This window comes from Salvelinus alpinus, chromosome 3 (assembly GCF_045679555.1).
Source record: "Salvelinus alpinus chromosome 3, SLU_Salpinus.1, whole genome shotgun sequence".
NCBI classification, from domain to species: domain Eukaryota; kingdom Metazoa; phylum Chordata; class Actinopteri; order Salmoniformes; family Salmonidae; genus Salvelinus; species Salvelinus alpinus.
Window position 1 is genome coordinate 30,530,581 of NC_092088.1, and position 19,907 is coordinate 30,550,487.

Consider the following 19,907-nt stretch of genomic DNA (forward strand, 5'->3'; position numbering starts at 1 on the left):
GACTATGGTGGTCTGCCTGAAACATGTAGGTATTACAGACTCGGGCAGATAAAGGTTGAAAATGTCAGTGAAGACACTTGCCAGTTGGTTCGCGCATGCTTCGAGTACATGTCTTGGTAATCCGTCTGGCCTAGCGGCCTTGTGAATTTTGACCTGTTTAACGCTCTTGCTCACATCGGCTACGGAGAACGTGATCACACAGTTATCTGGAACAGCTGGTGCTCTCATGTATGCTTCAGTGTTGCTTGCCTCGAAGCGAGCATTAAAGGCATTTAGCCCATCTGGTAGGCTTGCGTCACTGGGTAGCTCACGGCTGGGTTTCCCTTTGTAGTCCATAATAGTTTGCAAGCCCTGCCACAATCGACGAGCGTCAGAGCCGGTGTAGTAGGATTCAACCTTAGTCCTGTATTGACGCTTGCCTGTTTGATGGTTCGTCTGAGGGCATAGCGGAATTTATTATAAGTGTCCGGGTTAGTGTCCCGCTCCTTGAAAGCGGCAGCTCTAGCCTTTAGCTCAGTGTGGATGTTGCCTGTAATCCATGGCCTCTGGTTTGGATCTGTACGTACAGTCACTTTGGGGACTTGAGGAAGCTGGTGACTGAGGTGGTATACTCCACAATGCCATTGGATGAATCCTGGAACACACTTGTTTTCTCAATCTAAGTAATATAGATGTATGTATGAGCATACAGTATATTTCCATTCACAAAGATACACTGTGTAGTAATGAACATTATAAGCTAAAACAATGCGCCAGAGTTACTGCAGGAGCTAGAATGCTTTTTAGACCACCACTACCATGCCCCGTTGGACATGAAACATGTCAAAGGCAGCAACTGCGCTTGCTCCGTCATATGCCCACCGCGCAAAAAGTAACAACCGTGGCCTTTTTCATCCAAAACCACTGGCGAAGGAGAGTCTTTCAGCACGGAGGCTATGGACGTGCCAGGGACTGCTGGAGTCTATCAACAAAAAGCTGGCGAAACTGGAGATGCTAGAGACAACCCAACAGAGAATCGCAGAACTGACACCTCGTTTGGAGTTCAGCCGAAAGGAAATAGACAAACTGAAGAAGGAGAACGAATCTTTGAAAGGTGCTGTACATAACATTCAGAATGCAGTTGAGACAATTCATCGGGTGAATAGAACACTGAAGGAGTCACTGCTTGATGTACAATCTCAAGGAATGTTTCGTGGATTCCTGAGACAGACAATATCTAACCAGATGATAATGTGAAGGAATTTATGACTGAAAAGCTGAAACTGCCCTCCAATGTCGTGGAGAAAATCACCTTCTCCAGGGTGCATAGAGTGGGGAAACCATTCAGAGCCATACCTCACGCAATTATTGTGCTCTTTAAACATATCAAACAGAAGGGAATGGTCAAAACCAGGGGCAGAGAATTAAAAGGAACTAACTATGGGATGAATGACCACTTTCCCCATGACATAAACCAGAGACGCAATGTACTCTATCCTGTCATGCGAAAACACAGGGGGCCGGAGTGACAGAGATGCAATGGTTGTGGATAAACTGTACATACAGTTGAAGTCAGAAGTTTATATACACCTTAGCCAAATACATTTAAACTCAGTTTTTCACAATTCCTGACATTTAATCCTAGTAAAAATTCCGTCTTAGGTCAGTTAGGATCACCACTTTATTTTAAGAATGTGAAATGTCAGAATAATAGTAGAGAGAATGATTAATTTCAGCTTTTATTTATTTCATCACATTCCTAGTGGATCAGAAGTTTACATACACTCAATTAGTATTTGGTAGCATTGCCTTTAAATTGTTTAATTTGGGTCAAACATTTTGGGTAGCCTTCCACAAGCTTCCCACAATAAGTTGGGTGAATTTTGGCCCATTCCTCCTGACAGAGCTGGTGTAACTGAGTCATGTTTGTAGGCCTCCTTGCTCACACACACTTTTTCAGTTCTGCACACACATTTTCTATAGGATTGAGGTCAGGGCTTTGTGATGGGCACTCCAATAGCTTGACTTTGCTGTCCTTAAGCCATTTTGCCACAACTTTGGAAGTATGCTTGGGGTCATTGTCCATTTGGAAGACCCATTTGCGACCAAACTTTAACTTCCTGACTGATGTCTTGAGATGTTGCTTCAATATATCCACATCATTTTCTTGCCTCATGATGCCATCTATTTTGTGAAGTGTACCAGTCCCTCCTGCAGCAAAGCACCCCCACAACATGATGCTGCCACCCCCGTACTTCACGGTTGGGATGGTGATCTTTAGCTTGCAAGCCTCCCCCTTTTTCCTCCAAACATAACAATGGTCATTATGGCCAAACAGTTTTTTTTTTTAAATCATCAGACCAGAGGACATTTCTCCAAAAAGTATGATCTTTGTCCCCATGTGCAGTTTCAAACCGTAGTCTGGCTTTTTTATGGCGGTTTTGGAGCAGTGGCGTCTTCCTTGCTGAGCGGCCTGTTAGGTTATGTCGATATAGGACATGTTTTAATGTGGATATAGATACTTTTGTACCGGTTTTCTCTTCATCTTCACAAGGTCCTTTGCTGTTCTGGGATTGATTTGCACTTTTCGCACCAAAGTACGTTCATCTCTAGGAGACAGAACGCGTCTCCTTCCTGTGCAGTATGACGGCTGCGTGGTCCCATGGTGTTTATGCTTGCATACTATTGTTTGTACAGATGAACATGGTACCTTCAGGCATTTGAAAATTGCTCCCAAGAATAAACCAGACGTGTGGAGGTCTCCAATTCTTGGCTGATTTCTTTTGATTTTCCCATGATGTCAAGCAAAGAGGCACTGAGTTTGAAGGTAGGTCTTGAAATACATCCACAGGTACACCTCCAATTGACTCAAATGATGTCAATTCGCCTATCAGAAGTTTCTAAAGCCATGACATCATTTTCTGGAATTTTCCAAGCTGTTTAAAGGCACAGTCAACTTAGTGTATGTAAACTTCTGACCCACTGGAATTGTGGGTCAGAAGTGAATATTAAGTGAAATAATCTGTCTGTAAACAATTGTTGGAAAAATTACTTGTGTTATGCACAAAGTAGATGTCCTAACCGACTTGCCAAAACTATAGTTTGTCAACAAGAAATTTGTGGATTGGTTGAAAAACTTGTTTTAATGACTCCAACCTAAGTGTATGTAAACTTCCGACTTCAACTGTATGCACGCACCACTTTTCCGTTTATTATCTTTTCGTTTTTTGAAATAAGTAATTTTTTCCATTTCACTTCACCAATTTAAACTATTTTGTGTATGTCCATTACATTAAATCCAAATAAAAATAGATTTAAATTACAGGTTGTAATGCAACAAAATAGGAAAAAATGCCAAGGGGGAGGAATACTTTTGCCACAATAGTAATAATTTTACTTGTATTTTTTTTAGACGAGCACCTTATAATTGCATATGCCCCCAAAAAACTGTTGTTTTGACAAAAACAAAATCACTCATTATGGGGAAAATCAAGTTGTATGCGCTGTTGAAACTAACACAATTAAAAAATCACATGGAAACTGGAGGACAACCTACTTTAGACAATCAGCTACATTTTGGACTGATGCATTTTGATTTGGGGGTTTGCTAAAACGAAAAGAGAAACACAACACTTATTTGTCAATTACTCATATTGATATCACGTTGGAATCAATAACATTAGGGGGGGTCGGGTTACACATCCTGTTAAAACTAACCTTACTAAAAAAAACACAGAATCTGGGAATAATTTGTATATCACTGGTTAGAGGACAACTTGTAGAAGACAGCCAGCTACAGTTTGGATTGTTGCATTTTGTTTCAAGTGGGTCACCAATGTGGAAAGGTAAACGCAACACTATTTTGTTAATCACTCATATCGATATCAATTTGAAATCAGTAGAGCGCGGGCAAACGTTAGAGGTGTATGCATTGTTTAAACAAACACTATTCAAAGGCCACAATGAATCTGAGAATAATTGACATATCAGTGGTTAGAAGAGAATGTGCTAAAAGACAGTCATCAAAATTCTAGAACAGTGGTTTCAAACTCATTCCAAGGAGGGCCAAGTGTCTGCGGGTTTTTGGTTTTTCCTTTCAATTAAGACCAAGACAACCAGGTGAGAGGAGTTCCTTAATAATTCGTTCTTTACTAACCCGCAGACTCTCGGCCTTAGGTGGAATGAGCTTGACACGTGTTCTAGAATGTCGGATGGAAGTTTTGGAAGGCTGCCAAAACAGGGAAAGAAACAAATCAGTTGCTTTGTTATTTAACTTCAACAAATCACGACCCGCCATAGGATATCAACAGTGACAAGGGTTGGTTGTTATTTGAGTGATAGTTTAACTCTCAAATCCATGAATTGGTGTGAGGCCAGCGTCTTTTATACAGGGAGCTTTCAAATTTTCCACGACATTTGAGTTAGAAAATGAAAGTAGACCACCAGTGCATACCATAAAATCAACAGTGCAAAACCAATGATATTGCTCTGTTTTAAGCAATCGATTTTGTGTCATTGTGTTGACTTTAAATGTGTATACTAACATCACTAATGAGGTAAAAAGGATGTGCAAATACCCTCAATTCAATGTGGTCAAAACGTGAGGTTGTGTAATGTACATTCTGTCCAAGTACAGGAAATTAGAGTAACAGGGTTGGTTATGTTTCCACTTGACACTGCAGAAATATGTATTAGATGTTTATGTATTCCCATTGGTTGGTTGAATTTACATATTAATATGACATTGGTCATGCTTGCAGATAGGGGGGAAATCGCAAACTTAAATTCTGATATTGACATTCAAGCGGTAGGTCATTTTCTGAAATACTGTATTCTATTTTTCATATTTACAATGTGTGCGAGTTCACTATGTACTTGTCCTGATATACACTACTGTTCAAAAGTTTGGGGTCACTTAGGAATTTCCTTTTTTTCCATGAAGACATACATGAAATGAGTTGCAAAATGAATAGGAAATATAGTCAAGACGTTGACAAGGTTATCAATAATGATTTTTAATTGAAATAATAATTGTGTCCTTCAAACTTTGCTTTTGTCAAAGAATACTCCATTTGCAGCAATTACAGCCTTGCAGACCTTTGGCATTCTAGTTGTCAATTTGTTAAGGTAATCTGAAGAGATTTTACCCCATGCTTCCTGAAGCACCTCCCACAAATTGAATTGGCTTGATGGGCACTTCTTACGAACCATACGGTCAAGCTGCTCCCACAACAGCTCAATAGGGTTGAGATCCGGTGACTGTGCTGGCCACTCCATTAGACAGAATACCAGCTGACTGCTTCTTCCCTAATTAGTTATTGCACAGTTTGGAGCTGTGCTTTGGGTCATTGTCCTGTTATAGGAGGAAATTGGCTCCAATTAAGCGCCGTCCACAGGGTATGGCATGACGTGGTAAAATGGAGTGATAGCCTTCCTTCCTCAAGATCCCTTTTACCCTGTACAAATCTCCCACTTTACCACCACCAAAGCACCAGCAGACCATCACATTGCCTCCACCATGCTTGACAGATGGTGTCAAGCACTCCTCCAGCATCTTTTTTTTCTCTTCTGCATCTCACAAATGTTCTTCTTTATGATCCGAACACCTCAAACTTAGATTTGTCTGTCCATAACACTTTTTCCCAACCTTCCTCTGTCCAGTGTCTGTGTTCTTTTACCCATCTTGATCTTTTCTTTTTTATTGGCCAATCTGAGACATGGCTTTTTCTTTGCAATTCTGCCTAGAAGGCCAGCATCCTGGAGTCGCCTCCACTATTGACGTTGAGACTGGTGTTTTGCAAGTACTGTTTAATAAAGCTGCCAGTTGAGGACTTGTGAGGCGTCTGTTTCTCAAACTAGACACTAATGTCTAGTTTGTTCTTTGCTCGCCTCCCTACCTCTGAGGAAGTACAGTTCCCGCTCAGCCCAGTCAAAACTGTTCGCTGCTCTGGCACCCCAATGGTGGAACAAACTCCCTCACGACGCCAGGTCAGCGGAGTCAATCACCACCTTCCGGAGACACCTGAAACCCCACCTCTTTAAGGAATACCTAGGATAGGATAAAGTAATCCTTCTAACCCCCCCCCCTTTAAAAGAGTTAGATGCACTATTGTAAAGTGGTTGTTCCACTGGATATCATAAGGTGAATGCACCAATTTGTAAGTCGCTCTGGATAAGAGCGTCTGCTAAATGACTTAAATGTAATGTAAATGTATTGTACTTGTCCTCTTGCTCAGTTGTACAACAGGGCCTCCCACTCCTCTTCTATTCTGGTTAGGGCCAGTTTGCGCTGTTCTGTGAAGGGAGTAGTACACAGTTTTGTAAGAGATTTTCCATTTCTTGGCAATTTCTCGCATGGAAGAGCCTTCATTTCTCAGAACAAGAATAGACTGACGAGTTTCAGAAGAAAGTTCTTTGTTTCTGGCCATTTTGAGCCTGTAATTGAACCCACAAATGCTGATGCTCCAGATACTCAACTAGTCTAAAGAAGGACAGTTTTATTGCTTCTTTAATCAACACAACAGTTTTCAGCTGTGCTAACATAATCGCAAAAGGGTTTTCTAATGATCAATTAGCCTTTTAAAATTACAAACTTGGATTAGCTAACACAACGTGCCATTGGAACACAGGAGTGATGGTTGCTGATAATGGGCCTCTGTACACCTATGTAGATATAAAAAAAATATAAAAAATTATCTGCAGTTTCCAGCACAATAGTAATTTACAACATTAACAATTCTGATCAATTTGATGTTATTTTAAAAATGGACAAATAATGTGCTTTTCTTTCAAAAACAAGGACATTTCTAAGTGACCACAAACTTTTGAACAGTACCTGTTAGATATTTGATGCATCCTGGGATGTGTTTTGTATGTTATTGCTGTAAGAGCGCGTTAGCGAGCATGCTCTAATTGTAATGGTCACATTAGCTCCCAGTTATTCCCATGTTAAAACAGACGAATCACGAACCTACAGCCATCAACATACTGCACATCTATTGTGCTTCCTTGTGTCTATCGTCAGGTACTTACATTTATTGTACTATTTTTTGTCATTGTTATAAACATTTCAATTTAGGCTGATAGTGTTCATACACTGAGCATACAAAACATTAAGAACACCTGCTCTTACCACGACAGACTAACCAGGTGAAAGCTATGATCACAATATTTACATTCAGCTTTTTGATACCTTCTAATCTGTGAGCATGTAGCCCTTCACACTCATACCCGTATATATGGGTTGAAAATGGCATATTGGACACCAATAAGCACCGAAATTGGAACGTAGTGTACAGCAACATGCTATACATGATGGCAATTCACAGCATTGTGTGTTTTGACAGACAGACGTTCTGAACTTGAGCACCGCACGCAACAAGAAGTTGCCCCCATCCTTCCCGATAATTGGGTAACTTCTGCAATTTTTTTGTTGTCTGTTATGTCATCATACACTGGGTTGTTCTGAACACAATGAGCCTGTTCGTTTATTGGGAAGAAAATTTGCTGTGGCACACGCACCTGAATGTACTCATGACTCCTTTCTATGTGAACCAAAATTACAATCGGTTTCTCTGAATTGCCTTGTGAAAGCCTAACACTGTCAGATCATATAGGTAAAAAAAAAAGAGTCATAAAAGTGCATTGAAATTGATTAGGATCTGTATACACTTGAGAGGTGTGTGGTCACTTGGAGACCAGTTAGTCCTCTCACCCTTGTCATTTTTGTCTTCCACAATTTTCCAGCAATAGTCTTATGTTACTGAATGCATCCAGAGTAGTTTCTGATTTCGTTATCAACAAATGCGGTGAAAAGTACAGTAAATGTAAAATACACATTTAAAATCAGTGTAATGTTTGGATTCAGTCTTGTGAACTGTTGTGTACTCACCTTTGGTCTAATAATATCCCCATTACCTCCAGAATCATGGTTATGCATATGCTTTTCGTATTTCTTCTGTAACAAACATGTACATTTAGCCCTATCCATGTAGACCATTTCCCACATGTGAAGGGTTTGCATGAATTAAGATGGGTTTCAATGCATTCTTACTTTAGCTGCTTCAATGATAACTATTTTTAAACTGTAAGCATTTAAAGGTATTGTTTTTTAAATTATTATTAACCTTTATTTAACTAGGCAAGTCAGTTAAGAACAAATTCTTATTTTCAATGACAGCCTAATGGGTTAACTGCCTTGTTCAGAGGCAGAACAACAGACTTTTACCTTGTCAGCTCGGGGATTCGATCTTGCAACCTTTTGGTTACTAGTCCAACGATCTAACCACTAGGCTACCTGCCACCCCCATCTTTTCTTGGAAGATATCTCAAGTATATAAGCCTATCTCACTATGTAAATTTCTTCCACTACTATTAATAATAATACTTTCAGCCAGCTGAGCAAGCGCACAAAGTTTCTACTAAAACGTCCTTTTCTAGTTGACATAAGCTGTGTCCAATCAATCAATGTCTGGTTGTGTGGGAGTGTTTGGCTGTGGGATCGCCTAAGCCAGTGGAGGCATAGCTCTACAAAACTTAATTGTACAAAGCCTATTATTTGGTAGGGAATACTATGATCTATGTAGATCAGTGATTCTACACCTCACTTTGCTCAAGCTGATCCACTCCAATGGACTCAGAATTTGTCAAACTTTTTAAAATTAGGGGCATTTTAAGGGGAGAATCAATTAAACAAACCACAGGACATTATGCTTACAGGGTAAGGAAACTAATATGTGATTTTGTAATTTGGGTGAACTATCCAATGAAAGTAAGTATCAAATGCTGTCACACATCAACCAATTATACATTTATTTGAACAGCTTATCTATGAAACACATGCTGCATACACACTGTCAGTCCATATAGCGTGTATTGATCCATGCTTGATTATGTCAATTAAGATAACTCACATTGTAATGATCTAACCTTACCCGTGGTAAGCGTTTTACAAACACTTCCATGAGTTGACTATTGGGAATGCAGTTAGTGCAGTCACGTTGTTGGCTCTACAGGCCAGTTGCTGGTTTGATCCCAGTGTAACCGATGTGAAATGGCTAGCTAGTTAGCGGTGCGCGCTAGTAGACGTCACCCGCTCTGAGACTTAAGTAGATGTTTCCCTTGCTCTGCAAAAGCTGGAGCTTTTATGGAGTGACCGGCGGTAACAATGCTTTGTGGGTGACAGTTGTTGGTGTGTTCAGAGGGTCCCTGGTTCAAGCAAGGAGAGGGACGGAAGCAACACTGTTACATTAATGCTGTTGACCCGGATCACTCAGTTGGGCTTTGTCCGGAGGAGGTCAAAGTGGGTTGAGTACAGCCAATGTAAAATTTGGCTAGCTAGTTAGCGGCGTGCACCAGTAGCGTTCAAATCGGTGAGGTCAGCTGCTCTGAGACCTTGAAGTAGTTGTTTCCCATGCTTTGCAAGGTCTGCAGCTTTTGTGGAGCAATAGTTAATGATACTTTGGAGACAGTTGTTGATGTGTTCAGAGGGTCCCTGGTTTGAGCCCAGGTTTGGGCATGGAGAGGGACAGACAACACTGTTACACAAACTAGTCCCAATTTCACTCAAAAAAAGTGTGGTCTACGTTATACCTTGTGACCATGTAGTAAGTAAGTGGCACACTACGCTTTGGTGGTGCAGCACAAATCACCCCAACATCCATACAAACAGGCCAAAGTTCAACAAATGCACTTCACTTTTGATTCAAGGACAATTAATCTGAAAGTCTGAAACTTTATTCAACACTAAGATGCCTAACAACGTGAATTCTCTGATGCTTCTTAAGGTGACTGGACTGACTGAAAGTCTTGCCGCACTGTTGGCAGCCATACGGTCTTTCCCCAGTGTGGACCCTCTTGTGTTTCTGCAGGTTCCCAGCGTGACTGAAGCGTCTCCCACAGTGCAGGCAGCAGTAGGGTTTCTCCCCTGTGTGACAACGCTGGTGGATTCGAAGATTCCCGATCCGGCTGAACGTCTTCCCGCACAGGATGCAGCTGTGGCTCTCCTCACGCCTAAGCAGAGGCCTGTTTTGTCGCCTGGCGTCCTGGACCAACTCTGGGTGACATGTGAAGGGAAACGTGTCCACAAAGGTGTTTAGACCTTCTGCGTTGATGTAGTGCACTATGCCGTGCATTTCCGGGTTGTTCTGCATGGGTTCCGGGGCACTGTGATTATGTGTTGCGCTACTATTAGAGTCATCGCACTCAAAAAATGGGTTCTGGTCTGGGGTCTCTTGGGGGGCAGAGGAATAATCCAAGTGCTCAGGTTCTGTTTTGATTTCACCCGAGAACAGACCTGGGTGAGGAGGAGAGCTGGGATGGCTTAGGGGTAACATGTTGGAGGACATATGTCCTGTGTGCATGGAGTCTAGGTCGGCGTCACACAGAGAATGAGGCATGTATACAGTCAGGGCTGCCTCTGTCACCTGTGACAACCTCTCGGGAGGCGCTCCGCTACGCTCAGCTAACGTTAGTGTGACATTACACTCAGTCTCGGAGTCCTCCAAGTGGTCTAGCTCCAGTGAGTTGTTGTACTCTATCTCCAGTCTCCTCCACGGTTTCTGGGCGAGCAATGGTTTGTCCTCGTGCTGTGTAGACTCTGGGTCCTGCTGCCTCGGCCAGGGGCTGCCCTCGCTTCCCTCCTCCTGCTCGTCTTTACCTGAAATGGCTGTGGGAGCAGGGGCAGACTGTTGAGCTGCCAAAGACAAAGATGGTATCAGAAAACCACACCAAACACCACAGAGGGTAACAATTGTTGATTGTATTCATTTGATCAGGCATATCACAACAATGTTTCTCATCTGTCCCCACAGGACAAAGGACTATCTAAACATCAGAATTAGACCTAGTTTCTGCTACATGTGCTTGAGGAAAACTACCCCCAACAACTTGATAGCAGTCTCATCTGAGCAACCCAACAAAATAGACTCAGAGCAGAAAGAGTCAGGCCCTCGTTTTTACAGTCAACTAGGTCTATTACTTCAACAACAAGCATTGAATCTCACCTGTGTTCTCTCTCTTCATCTTGTCCTGGAGTTCCTGTAGTCTCCTCCTCAGACTCAAGTTCTCTCTCTGAGTTCTGGCTGTTTTCTCCTGGTACTCAGACACAGTCTCTTTCACCACCTCCAAAACCTCATGCACCGCAACCGTCAGCAGCTTCGCCACACGGGCGTTCAGACGCTCAATTTTCGACATGATTTACAAATTAGGTTACAGGACTACAAAGTACAGTGAATGATTCTGAGAACGTCCAAGTTTGTAAAAAGGCAGGGCAGGGCTTACTTTGAAGCCATCGATGACCGTCCAATGGTGGCTGTTGTAAGCTAACTAGCTGCTAAGGTTACAGATCTTAACACGCAGATGCTCTGACATGCTAACGTTAGCTTCCGACTACATCAATGCCTGTTTTGGCTCCGATGTTTCTTCTTCGTCGTCGTCTGAGCGATCAACATGCAAGTTCAACATAAAATGTCTCACCTGTCTCCATTTGTGGATAACTGCTGAACTGTTTTGATGTAGCACAAGGCTCGTCACTTCCGCAAGTCACGTAAAGGGGCGGTTGCCAGAACGGACGCGCCCTCAAGTTCGTGTTTCACTTTGACAGTGATTTTCATTTACATTACATGTAGCCCCAACAGTGGAATATATTTTATTAACACATACATGTAATAGTACGTACATTTTGTTTTGGAGAAAAATATTTGTTTATTCAAAATGACAAGAATTACACACATTCTAATCAAATGTAGAGGTTTACTAGTAGTAAATACCAAATAGGAAGATTCCCAGACCCACACCACCATTGTCAGGAATAATACAGTCATTTGTGGTCTTGGGCATTAATTCTACCAGTGAGATTTGACATTTTCAGCACCAATACCAGCTTTTCACAATATTGTCCACATCAGAAAACCCTAACAAAGATTATGAATTATTTCATAAACATAGTAAGCAATTCTCTCCTGTCAGATATTATCCTTTCACTTTCCTGAACATTTCCCCCATACACTTAATCTGACCAACTCTAAATGAACAGAATGTCATAGTTCTCAGTCAAAGATCCCTTATGTTCTCATACATTATGGCACTGATCCTAGGTGAGTGAGCTGGTGCTTCTTGAAATTACTAGAATGACTGAAGCGTTTCCCACACTGTGTACAGCCATACGGTCGCTCTCCAGTGTGGTACCGTTGGTGTATTTTTAGGTAGCCTGACTGACTGAAACGCTTTCCGCACACAGAACAACAGTATGGCTTCTCACCAGTGTGGACCCTCTTGTGTTTTTTAAAATCACCAGCGTGACTGAAGCACCGGCCACACAGAGGACAGCAGTAGCGCTTTTCACTACCGAGATGTCGCTGGAGTATTCTCAACCCTCCTGCTCCACCAAAAGATTTCCTAAACGGGAGGGTATTGTGCTGTTCCTCAAATCGGTCCAATGCCGATTCAGCATTGTTTCCCAATGCAAATGGTTCCCCTGAGCAATTTTGGTTTGGCTGGAAGTACACAAGTTCATAAGACTCTGAGTTAGGTTGAAGAGGGTCTCGATTGAGTTGGGTCTGGGGTAAAATGTGGCTTGAGCCTGCACAGTCATAAAAATGCTTTGGTGTTGAATATGTGACATACGCTTCCACTTCAGGTTCTGGTTTGATCTCCTCAAAAGTCAGCAGTGGTTGAGAGGCCTGAGGGGAATCGTTTGGGAAAAGTGAGTTTGAAACGGTGTGAGTGGAGTTCATATGACTCAATAGTGTTTCTGACAGCGCAGTATCAGTCACCAGAGTGTGGTGTTCCTTTACATGTGTATCATGTCCTATCTCAGATTTAAGATCCAACTCTCTGCTCTGTGTGGTCGTTTCTGGTCGTTCCTCGGGCAGCAAGCTCCTTGGGCCACACGCTGAGTGGAACGACCTGTTCTTCTTTTTCAAACTGATAGGAGGAAAGCCAAATGTTTGGGCTCCAAAGGGTTTTTCGCTGGTAAGTCCATCATGTGGCTCTGGAGAGAGAATCTCTGTCAACTCCTCTTCAGACGGGAAGAGTTCAGTATCCTCCCCCAGGGAAAGTTCCTGCTTACAATTCTGCAGCTCAAGTTGGACAGTCACAGTCTGCACAGCACCTGTGAACATGAACAAGATGCATATTGGCTTATAGCAAGGTAATAGACAATTGACTGGGGGAGGGTAGCTGATGGTCATAAGCAATACCATTTTATTTGTCCATTGTGAAATGTAAATGTGTCTTTCTGTATTTAGTTTGTTCTCAATCTCCTGGAGACCAAACAAGAGGCTAGCCCCTGGAGCTTGTTAGGGTTGGGTCATTCCATGCCATTTCAGCAAGAGATTGTATAACTGGCCTGCACAAAATACCCCATAATGACAAAGTGTAATTATGTTTTTAGACATTTTTACAAATTCATAAAAAATGAAAAGCTGAAATCTTGAGTCAATTAGTATTAACCCCTTTGTTATGGCAAGCCTAAATACATTCAGGAATATAACATTTGCTTAACAAGTAACATAAGTTGCTTGGACTCACTGTGTGCAACAATAGTCTTTAACATGATTTTTGAAAGACTACCTCATCTCTGTACCCTACACATACAGATAATTGTAAGGTCCCTTAGTCAATCAGTGAATTTCAAACACAGATTCAACCACAAAGAGCTGGGAGTTTTCCCAATGCCTCACAAAGAAAGGCACCTATTGGTAGATGGGTAAAAATAAAAAAAAAGTAGACATTGAATATCCCTTTGAACATGGTGAAGTTATTAATTACACTTTGGGATGGGCGTATCAATACAACCAGTCACTACAAAGACACAGGCGTCCTTCATAATTCAGATGCCGGAGAGGAATGGGATTTCACCATGAGGCCAATGGTGATTTTAAAACAGTTACAGAGATTAATGGCTATGATGGGAGAAAATTGAGGATGGATCAACAACATTGTAGTCACTCCACAATACTAACCTAAATGACAGAGTGAAAAGAAGGAAGCCTGTTCAGATTTTTTTTTTTATTATTCCAAAACATGCATCCTGTTTGCAATAAGGCACTAAAGTAGTACTACAAAAACAAGTGTGCAAAAAAATACCCAGAATACAAAAAGTGTTATGTTTGGGGCAAATCCAACAAAAAACATCACAGAGTACCACTCTTCATATTTTCAAGCATGGTGGTGGCTAAATCATCAAATCAAATCCCAAATCAAATCATGTTATTTGTATGCTTGTCATTGGCAAGGGTTAGGGAGTTTTTTGGGGGATAAAAAGAAATGGAATAAAAGCTAAGCACAGGCAAAATCCTAGAGGAAAACCTGGTTCAGTCTGCTTTCCAACAGACACTGGGAGACAAATTCAAACTTCAGCAGGACAATAACCTAAACACATGGCCAAATATATACTGGAGTTGCTTAACAAGACGACATTGAATGTTCCTGAGTGGCCTAGTTAATTTTTAAAAGAACAATGTGCAAATATTGTGCAATCCAGGTGTACAAAGCTCTTATACTTACACAGAAAGACTTAGAATCACCTTTGGCAGCAATTACAGCTCTAACATGTATTGACTCAGGGGTGTGAACACTTATCTAAATGAAATATTTCTGTATTTAATTTTGAAATAAATGTGCAAAATTTTTCTGAAAACATGCTTTCAAAAAAAGCATTTAATCCATTTTGAATTCAGGCTGTAACACAATGACTAGGTATCCCCCTTTCCCCAATGTGTAATAAGTCAAGGAGTGTGTGAATTCTTTCTGAAGGCACTGTAAAAAGTCAATAAATATAGTACCTAACATCCTATTTGGACCCAACTTTCTTCTAACAATGAGTAAGACATGAGGAATGCAAAGAAATGGTCAAAAGCCACCCACGGTCACACCACACCAATCACACCCCAAAAACGAGTCTACAGTATCAGTTCTCTATGGCTGACAAATAGTATGGAGCTGCAGCTCGGAGTATTGTTTCTTCATTCTATGTAATGTATTCTCAGTGAATTTGGTGATGTTTTTTCCCCAATTCAGATAAATTAGTAATTGAAATTGTTAGGTTTATGTCCCATCCTACGTCCTGATATTTCCAGATTCTAACCACTAGATAGTGCTGTTTCTGCTATTATGTGATTTTTGTTAAATGGATAGTTCACCCAAATTACATATTGGTTTTATAACAGTATGACAGCAACCCTTGCTTTGGTTGTTTACCTGGCCACCATTTCAAATGCTAACTTTTTTGCATTTGTGGCACAAATCCAATGCAAGTAAATGGTACCAAAAGTTGAAGTCGGACATTTACATACACCTTAGCCAAATACATTTAAACTCAGTTTTTCACAATTCCTGACATTTAAGCCTAGTAACAATTCCCTGTCTTAGGTCAGTTAGGATCACCACCTTATTTTAAGAATGTGAAATGTCAGAATAATAGTAGAGAGAATGATTTACTTCAGCTTTTATTTATTTCATCACATTCCCAGTGGGTCAGAAGTTTACATACACTGAATTAGTATTTGGTAGCATTGCCTATAAATTGTTTAACTGGGTCAAACGTTTCAGGTATCCTTCCACAAGCTTCCCATAATAAATTGGGTGAATTTTGGCCCATTCCTCCCGACAGAGCTGGTGTAACTGAGTCAGGTTTGTAGGCCTCCTTGCTCACACACGCTTTATCAGTTCTGACCACAAATTTTCTAAAGGGTTGAGGTCCGGGCTTTGTGATGGCCACTCCAATACCTTGACTTTGTTGTCCTTAAGCCATTTTGCAACATCTTTTGAAGTATGCTTGGGGTCATTGTTTATTTGGAAGACCCATTTGCGACCAAGCTTTAACTTCCTGACTGATGTCTTGAGATGTTGCTTCAATGTATCCACATAATTTTCCTACCTTATGATACCATCTATTTTGTTAAGTGCACCAGTCCCTCCTGCAGCAAAGCACCCCACAACATGATGCTGCCAGCTCCGTGCTTCACGGTTGGGATGGTGTTCTTCGGCTTGCAAGCATCCACCTTTTCCCTCCAAACATAACGATGGTCATTATGGCCAAACAGTTAAATTTTTGTTACATCAGACCAGAGAGTACAATAAAAAAAAAGGTACAATCTTTGTCCCCATGTGCAGTTGCAAACCGTAGTCTGGCTTTTTTTAATGGTGGTTTTGGAGCAGTGGCTTCTTCCTTGCTGAGTGGCCTTTCAGGTTATGTCGATATAGGACTCGTTTTACTGTGGATATAGATACTTTTGTACCAGTTTCCTCCAGCATCTTCACAAGGTCTTTTGCTGTTGTTCTGGGATTGATTTGCACTTTCCGCACCAAAGTACGTTCATCTCTAGGAGACAAAACGTGTCTCCTTCCTGAGCGGTATGACGGCTGTGTGGTCCCATGGTGTTTATACTTGCGTACTATTGTTTGTACAGATGAACGTGGTACCTTCAGGCGTTTGGAAATTGCTCCCAATGATGAGCCAGACTTGTGGAGGTCTACAATTGCTTTTCTGAGGTCTTGGCTGATTTTCTTTTGATTTTCCCATGATGTCAAGCAAAGAGGCACTGAGTTTGAAGGTAGGCCTTGAAATACATCCACAGGTACACCTCTAATTGACTCAAATTATGTCAAATAGCCAATTAGAAGCTTCTAAAGCCATGACATCATTTTCTGGAATTTTCCAAGCTGTTTAAAAGGCACAGTCAACTTAGTGCACGTAAACTTCTGACCTACGGGAATTGTGATACAGTGAATATTAAGTGAAATAATCTGTCTGTAAACAATTGTTGGAAAAATTACTTTTGTTATGCACAAAGTAGATGTCCTAACAGACTTGCCAAAACTATAGTTTGTTAACAAGAAATTGTAGAGTGGTTGAAAAACGAGTTTTAATGACTCCAACATAAGCGTATGTAAACTTCCGACTTCAACTGTATATTCGCATTTTCACACTTCATATCCAAATCATCTATAACTAACATCATTGAGTTACACAATCAAATTGTAGATACTTTTTTAGGATGATTAGGGTGTTAAGCGTAAAAATGCTAATATTAGGTACCATTGACTTGCATTAGATGTGCCACAAAGGCTAAAAAGTTAGCATTTGAAACGTTTGACAACAAAACCAAAGCATGGATTTCTGTCATACATTGTCCATAGACTGCTTACAGGTTAAGGAAACCAACATCATTTTGAAATTTGGTGTAACTATCCCTTTAACATGGGGGGGGGTGTCACAGCTATCACCTAATTGCACCTAGTGGTCAGAACCTTGTAATATCAGGATGTAGGACGTGACATAAACCTAACAACTTCATACTATGTCAGACAGAGAGAACTGATACACTATACTAGTTCTTGGGGTGGGATTGGTGTGAGGTGTTGAGGGTCCGTGGGTGACTTTTGACAATTTCTTTGGATTTCTTACTCATTGTAAAATAAAAAAGTCCAAATCAGATGCTAGGTATTATATTTATTGAATATTATATGAATCCTATAAATGTAAATGAACAATTTGGGTGCCATCAATTTGCTTAATTTCTAAGAGCTCAAAAGTATATTTAAACAAAATAATGTTGCAGGAATGCTAATATCTGTTTAACAACAGAAACAATTTCATAATCTGAGATGGTGGGTGTCAAAATCCTCTTGTGGCTTTGAGGTGGAAGACCTAGTTTAGAGTACAATGCGCAAGGGAACATCGCCTAGCATACACTTTTACTACTCGGACTCACCTGTGTTCTCTCTCTTCATTTTATCCTGGAGTTCCTGCAGAATTTTCCTCAGACTCTCATTCTCTCTTTGAGTTCTGGCCGTGTTCTCCTGGTACTCTGACACAGTCTCTTTAACCACCTGCAGAACCTCATGCACCGCCACCGTCAGTAGCTTCGCCACACGGGCATTAAGACGCTCAATTTTAGACATCTTTCGAAGGCTTCCATCTGCTTAATAGATGAGGTGCAAAACTCTTAGAAATCAGCACTAGAAATACACAGTTAAAACGTGGTGTAAAATGTATCACATGAATGAAACAATGCAACTGCTACATATGTTCTATTCAAGCAACAATGTTGCAATAAATGGAGTGCAAGACTTCCAAGGCAGTGGCTAGGTTTTCATGCGAATATTCTAGAACGCGCATAAAGAAAATATGCCTATTTTCCCACCAAATGGATTTATTGCGGATTTTTTTTTATCAGTGCGTGATGACGTATTACACACAACATTTACATTTTCATGTACCGAATAAATATCTAAAGTTCAATGTGTTTCAATCGCATTTTCAACTCTACCGATAGTTTTGTCACAATAGCAAATGTGCCTACTCTGGTCTTGGCACTTGCGCTCTATAGCCAACAGCTCGCAAATACAATGTGGGTAGGCTGTGCGGATTGTCTAGTCTACATGATGAGTTATTATGGATAAGAGCGATAATATTTGTATTTGTCAAGCATCGATCATCATGTCCCCAGACTAATACCCTCGATATTAATTGAAAAGCAGCATCAAGCTCAACACCGTGTACTTTCACCACCATGTGAAGTTCATCGTAACTTATTTCATATGTATCTTAATAAACTGTATGGTTTCCCGAGTCGTACTAGTGTGAGGACCACACACCATATCATCTCGTGACTCCAAATGTACTTCGATATCATGGTTATATCAACGTTTGCGCATAAAGGCGTTTCCACCGCCATTTCCATCATAATGAATTTTACCGACACAAAAAGATACAATGTCAAAAAAACAAAATATCTGTCGGCATTTATAACATTACACGAAAACTTCCACAGCGTTTTTTTATACTAAGGGACTTTCCTCGCATAAAAACTGTGGATCGAAACGTGGTTAATGACAGATATTTACATTACATTTTCACGACGGATAACGTACAAGGATAAATACGATTCATGGAACCTTACCCATTTGATTTCTCCTCTCACTCCTTCGAGCATGGAATCCGCCTGAAATGCAAGTTAATCAGAAACCGACTATTGTGCTAGGGTGTCCGCCAGATTCTTGATTCGATATCTCTAGACGGGGACATTTAACAACATATTAGAGAAAGATTGGACATAAACAACATTTGTCAGATCATCGTCTCGTCAGCAGCACAAATGAAATACTTCCGGGTCATAAAATATAAAAATAAAAGTCCCTTTCGACATTCAAATCAAAATGTATTTCTCAAACGCGCCGAATACAACAGGTGTAGACCTGACAGTGAAATGCTTACTTTACAGGCCCTTAACCAACAATGCAGTTAAGAAAAAGTAAAAAATAACAAATAATTAAATAGCAGCAGTAAAATAACAGTAGCGAACAGAGTCAATGTGTGGGGGCACAGGTTAGTCAAGGTAATCGAGGTAACATGTACATGTAGGTAGAGTTAAAAAGACTACAGTATGCATAGATAATAAACAGAGAGTAGCAGCAGAGTAAAGGGGGGGGGACAATGCAAATAGTATGGGTAGCCATCTGATTAGATGTTCAGGAGTCTTATGGCTTGTGGGTAGAAACTGTTAAGAAGCCTTTTGGACCTAGACTTGGCGCTCCGTTACCACTTGCCGTGCAAGAGCAGATAGAACAGTCTATGACTAGGGTGGCTGGAGTCTTTAACAATTAACAATCTGACAATCTGACACCGCTTGGTATAGAGATCCTGGATATCCGGAAGCTTGGCCCCAGTGATGTACTGGGCCGTACGCACCACCCTCTGTAGTGCCTTGTGGTCGGAGGCCGAGCAGTTGCCAAACCAGGCAGTGATGCAACCAGTTAGGCAGCTGTAGAACCTTTTGAGGATCTGAGGACCCATGCCAAATCTTTTCAGTCTCCTGCACTCTTCACGACTGTCTTGGTGTGTTTGGACCATGATAGTTTGTTGGTGATGTAGACACCAAGGAATTTAACGCTCTCAACCTGCTCCACTACAGCCCCGTCGA

At 41.0% G+C, this 19,907-nt stretch overlaps 2 protein-coding genes across 4 annotated transcripts; both read right to left on the reverse strand.

Annotated features, from left to right (window-relative positions):
• Positions 1-8,775: 8,775 nt before the first annotated feature.
• Positions 8,776-11,537, reverse strand: LOC139570552 (uncharacterized). 2 transcript variants are annotated; one of them, XM_071392505.1, is made up of 2 exons: positions 10,983-11,537; positions 8,776-10,645 (listed from the first exon to the last, which is right to left on the reverse strand). In XM_071392505.1, the coding sequence occupies exons 1-2, from the start codon at positions 11,170-11,172 to the stop codon at positions 9,714-9,716; spliced, it is 1,122 nt and encodes a 373-aa protein (XP_071248606.1). In that variant the 5' UTR covers positions 11,173-11,537; the 3' UTR covers positions 8,776-9,713. The 2 variants fall into 2 exon arrangements, with proteins under 2 accessions (XP_071248606.1, XP_071248605.1); XM_071392504.1 differs by having other exon boundaries at positions 8,776-10,672.
• Positions 11,538-11,612: 75 nt separating this feature from the next.
• Positions 11,613-19,089, reverse strand: LOC139570551 (uncharacterized). Of its 2 annotated transcripts, none has more exons than XM_071392503.1 (3): positions 18,888-19,089; positions 17,697-17,903; positions 11,613-13,090 (listed from the first exon to the last, which is right to left on the reverse strand). In XM_071392503.1, the coding sequence occupies exons 1-3, from the start codon at positions 18,889-18,891 to the stop codon at positions 12,057-12,059; spliced, it is 1,245 nt and encodes a 414-aa protein (XP_071248604.1). In that variant the 5' UTR covers positions 18,892-19,089; the 3' UTR covers positions 11,613-12,056. The 2 variants fall into 2 exon arrangements, with proteins under 2 accessions (XP_071248604.1, XP_071248603.1); XM_071392502.1 differs by having other exon boundaries at positions 17,697-17,906; positions 18,888-19,080.
• Positions 19,090-19,907: the final 818 nt, after the last annotated feature.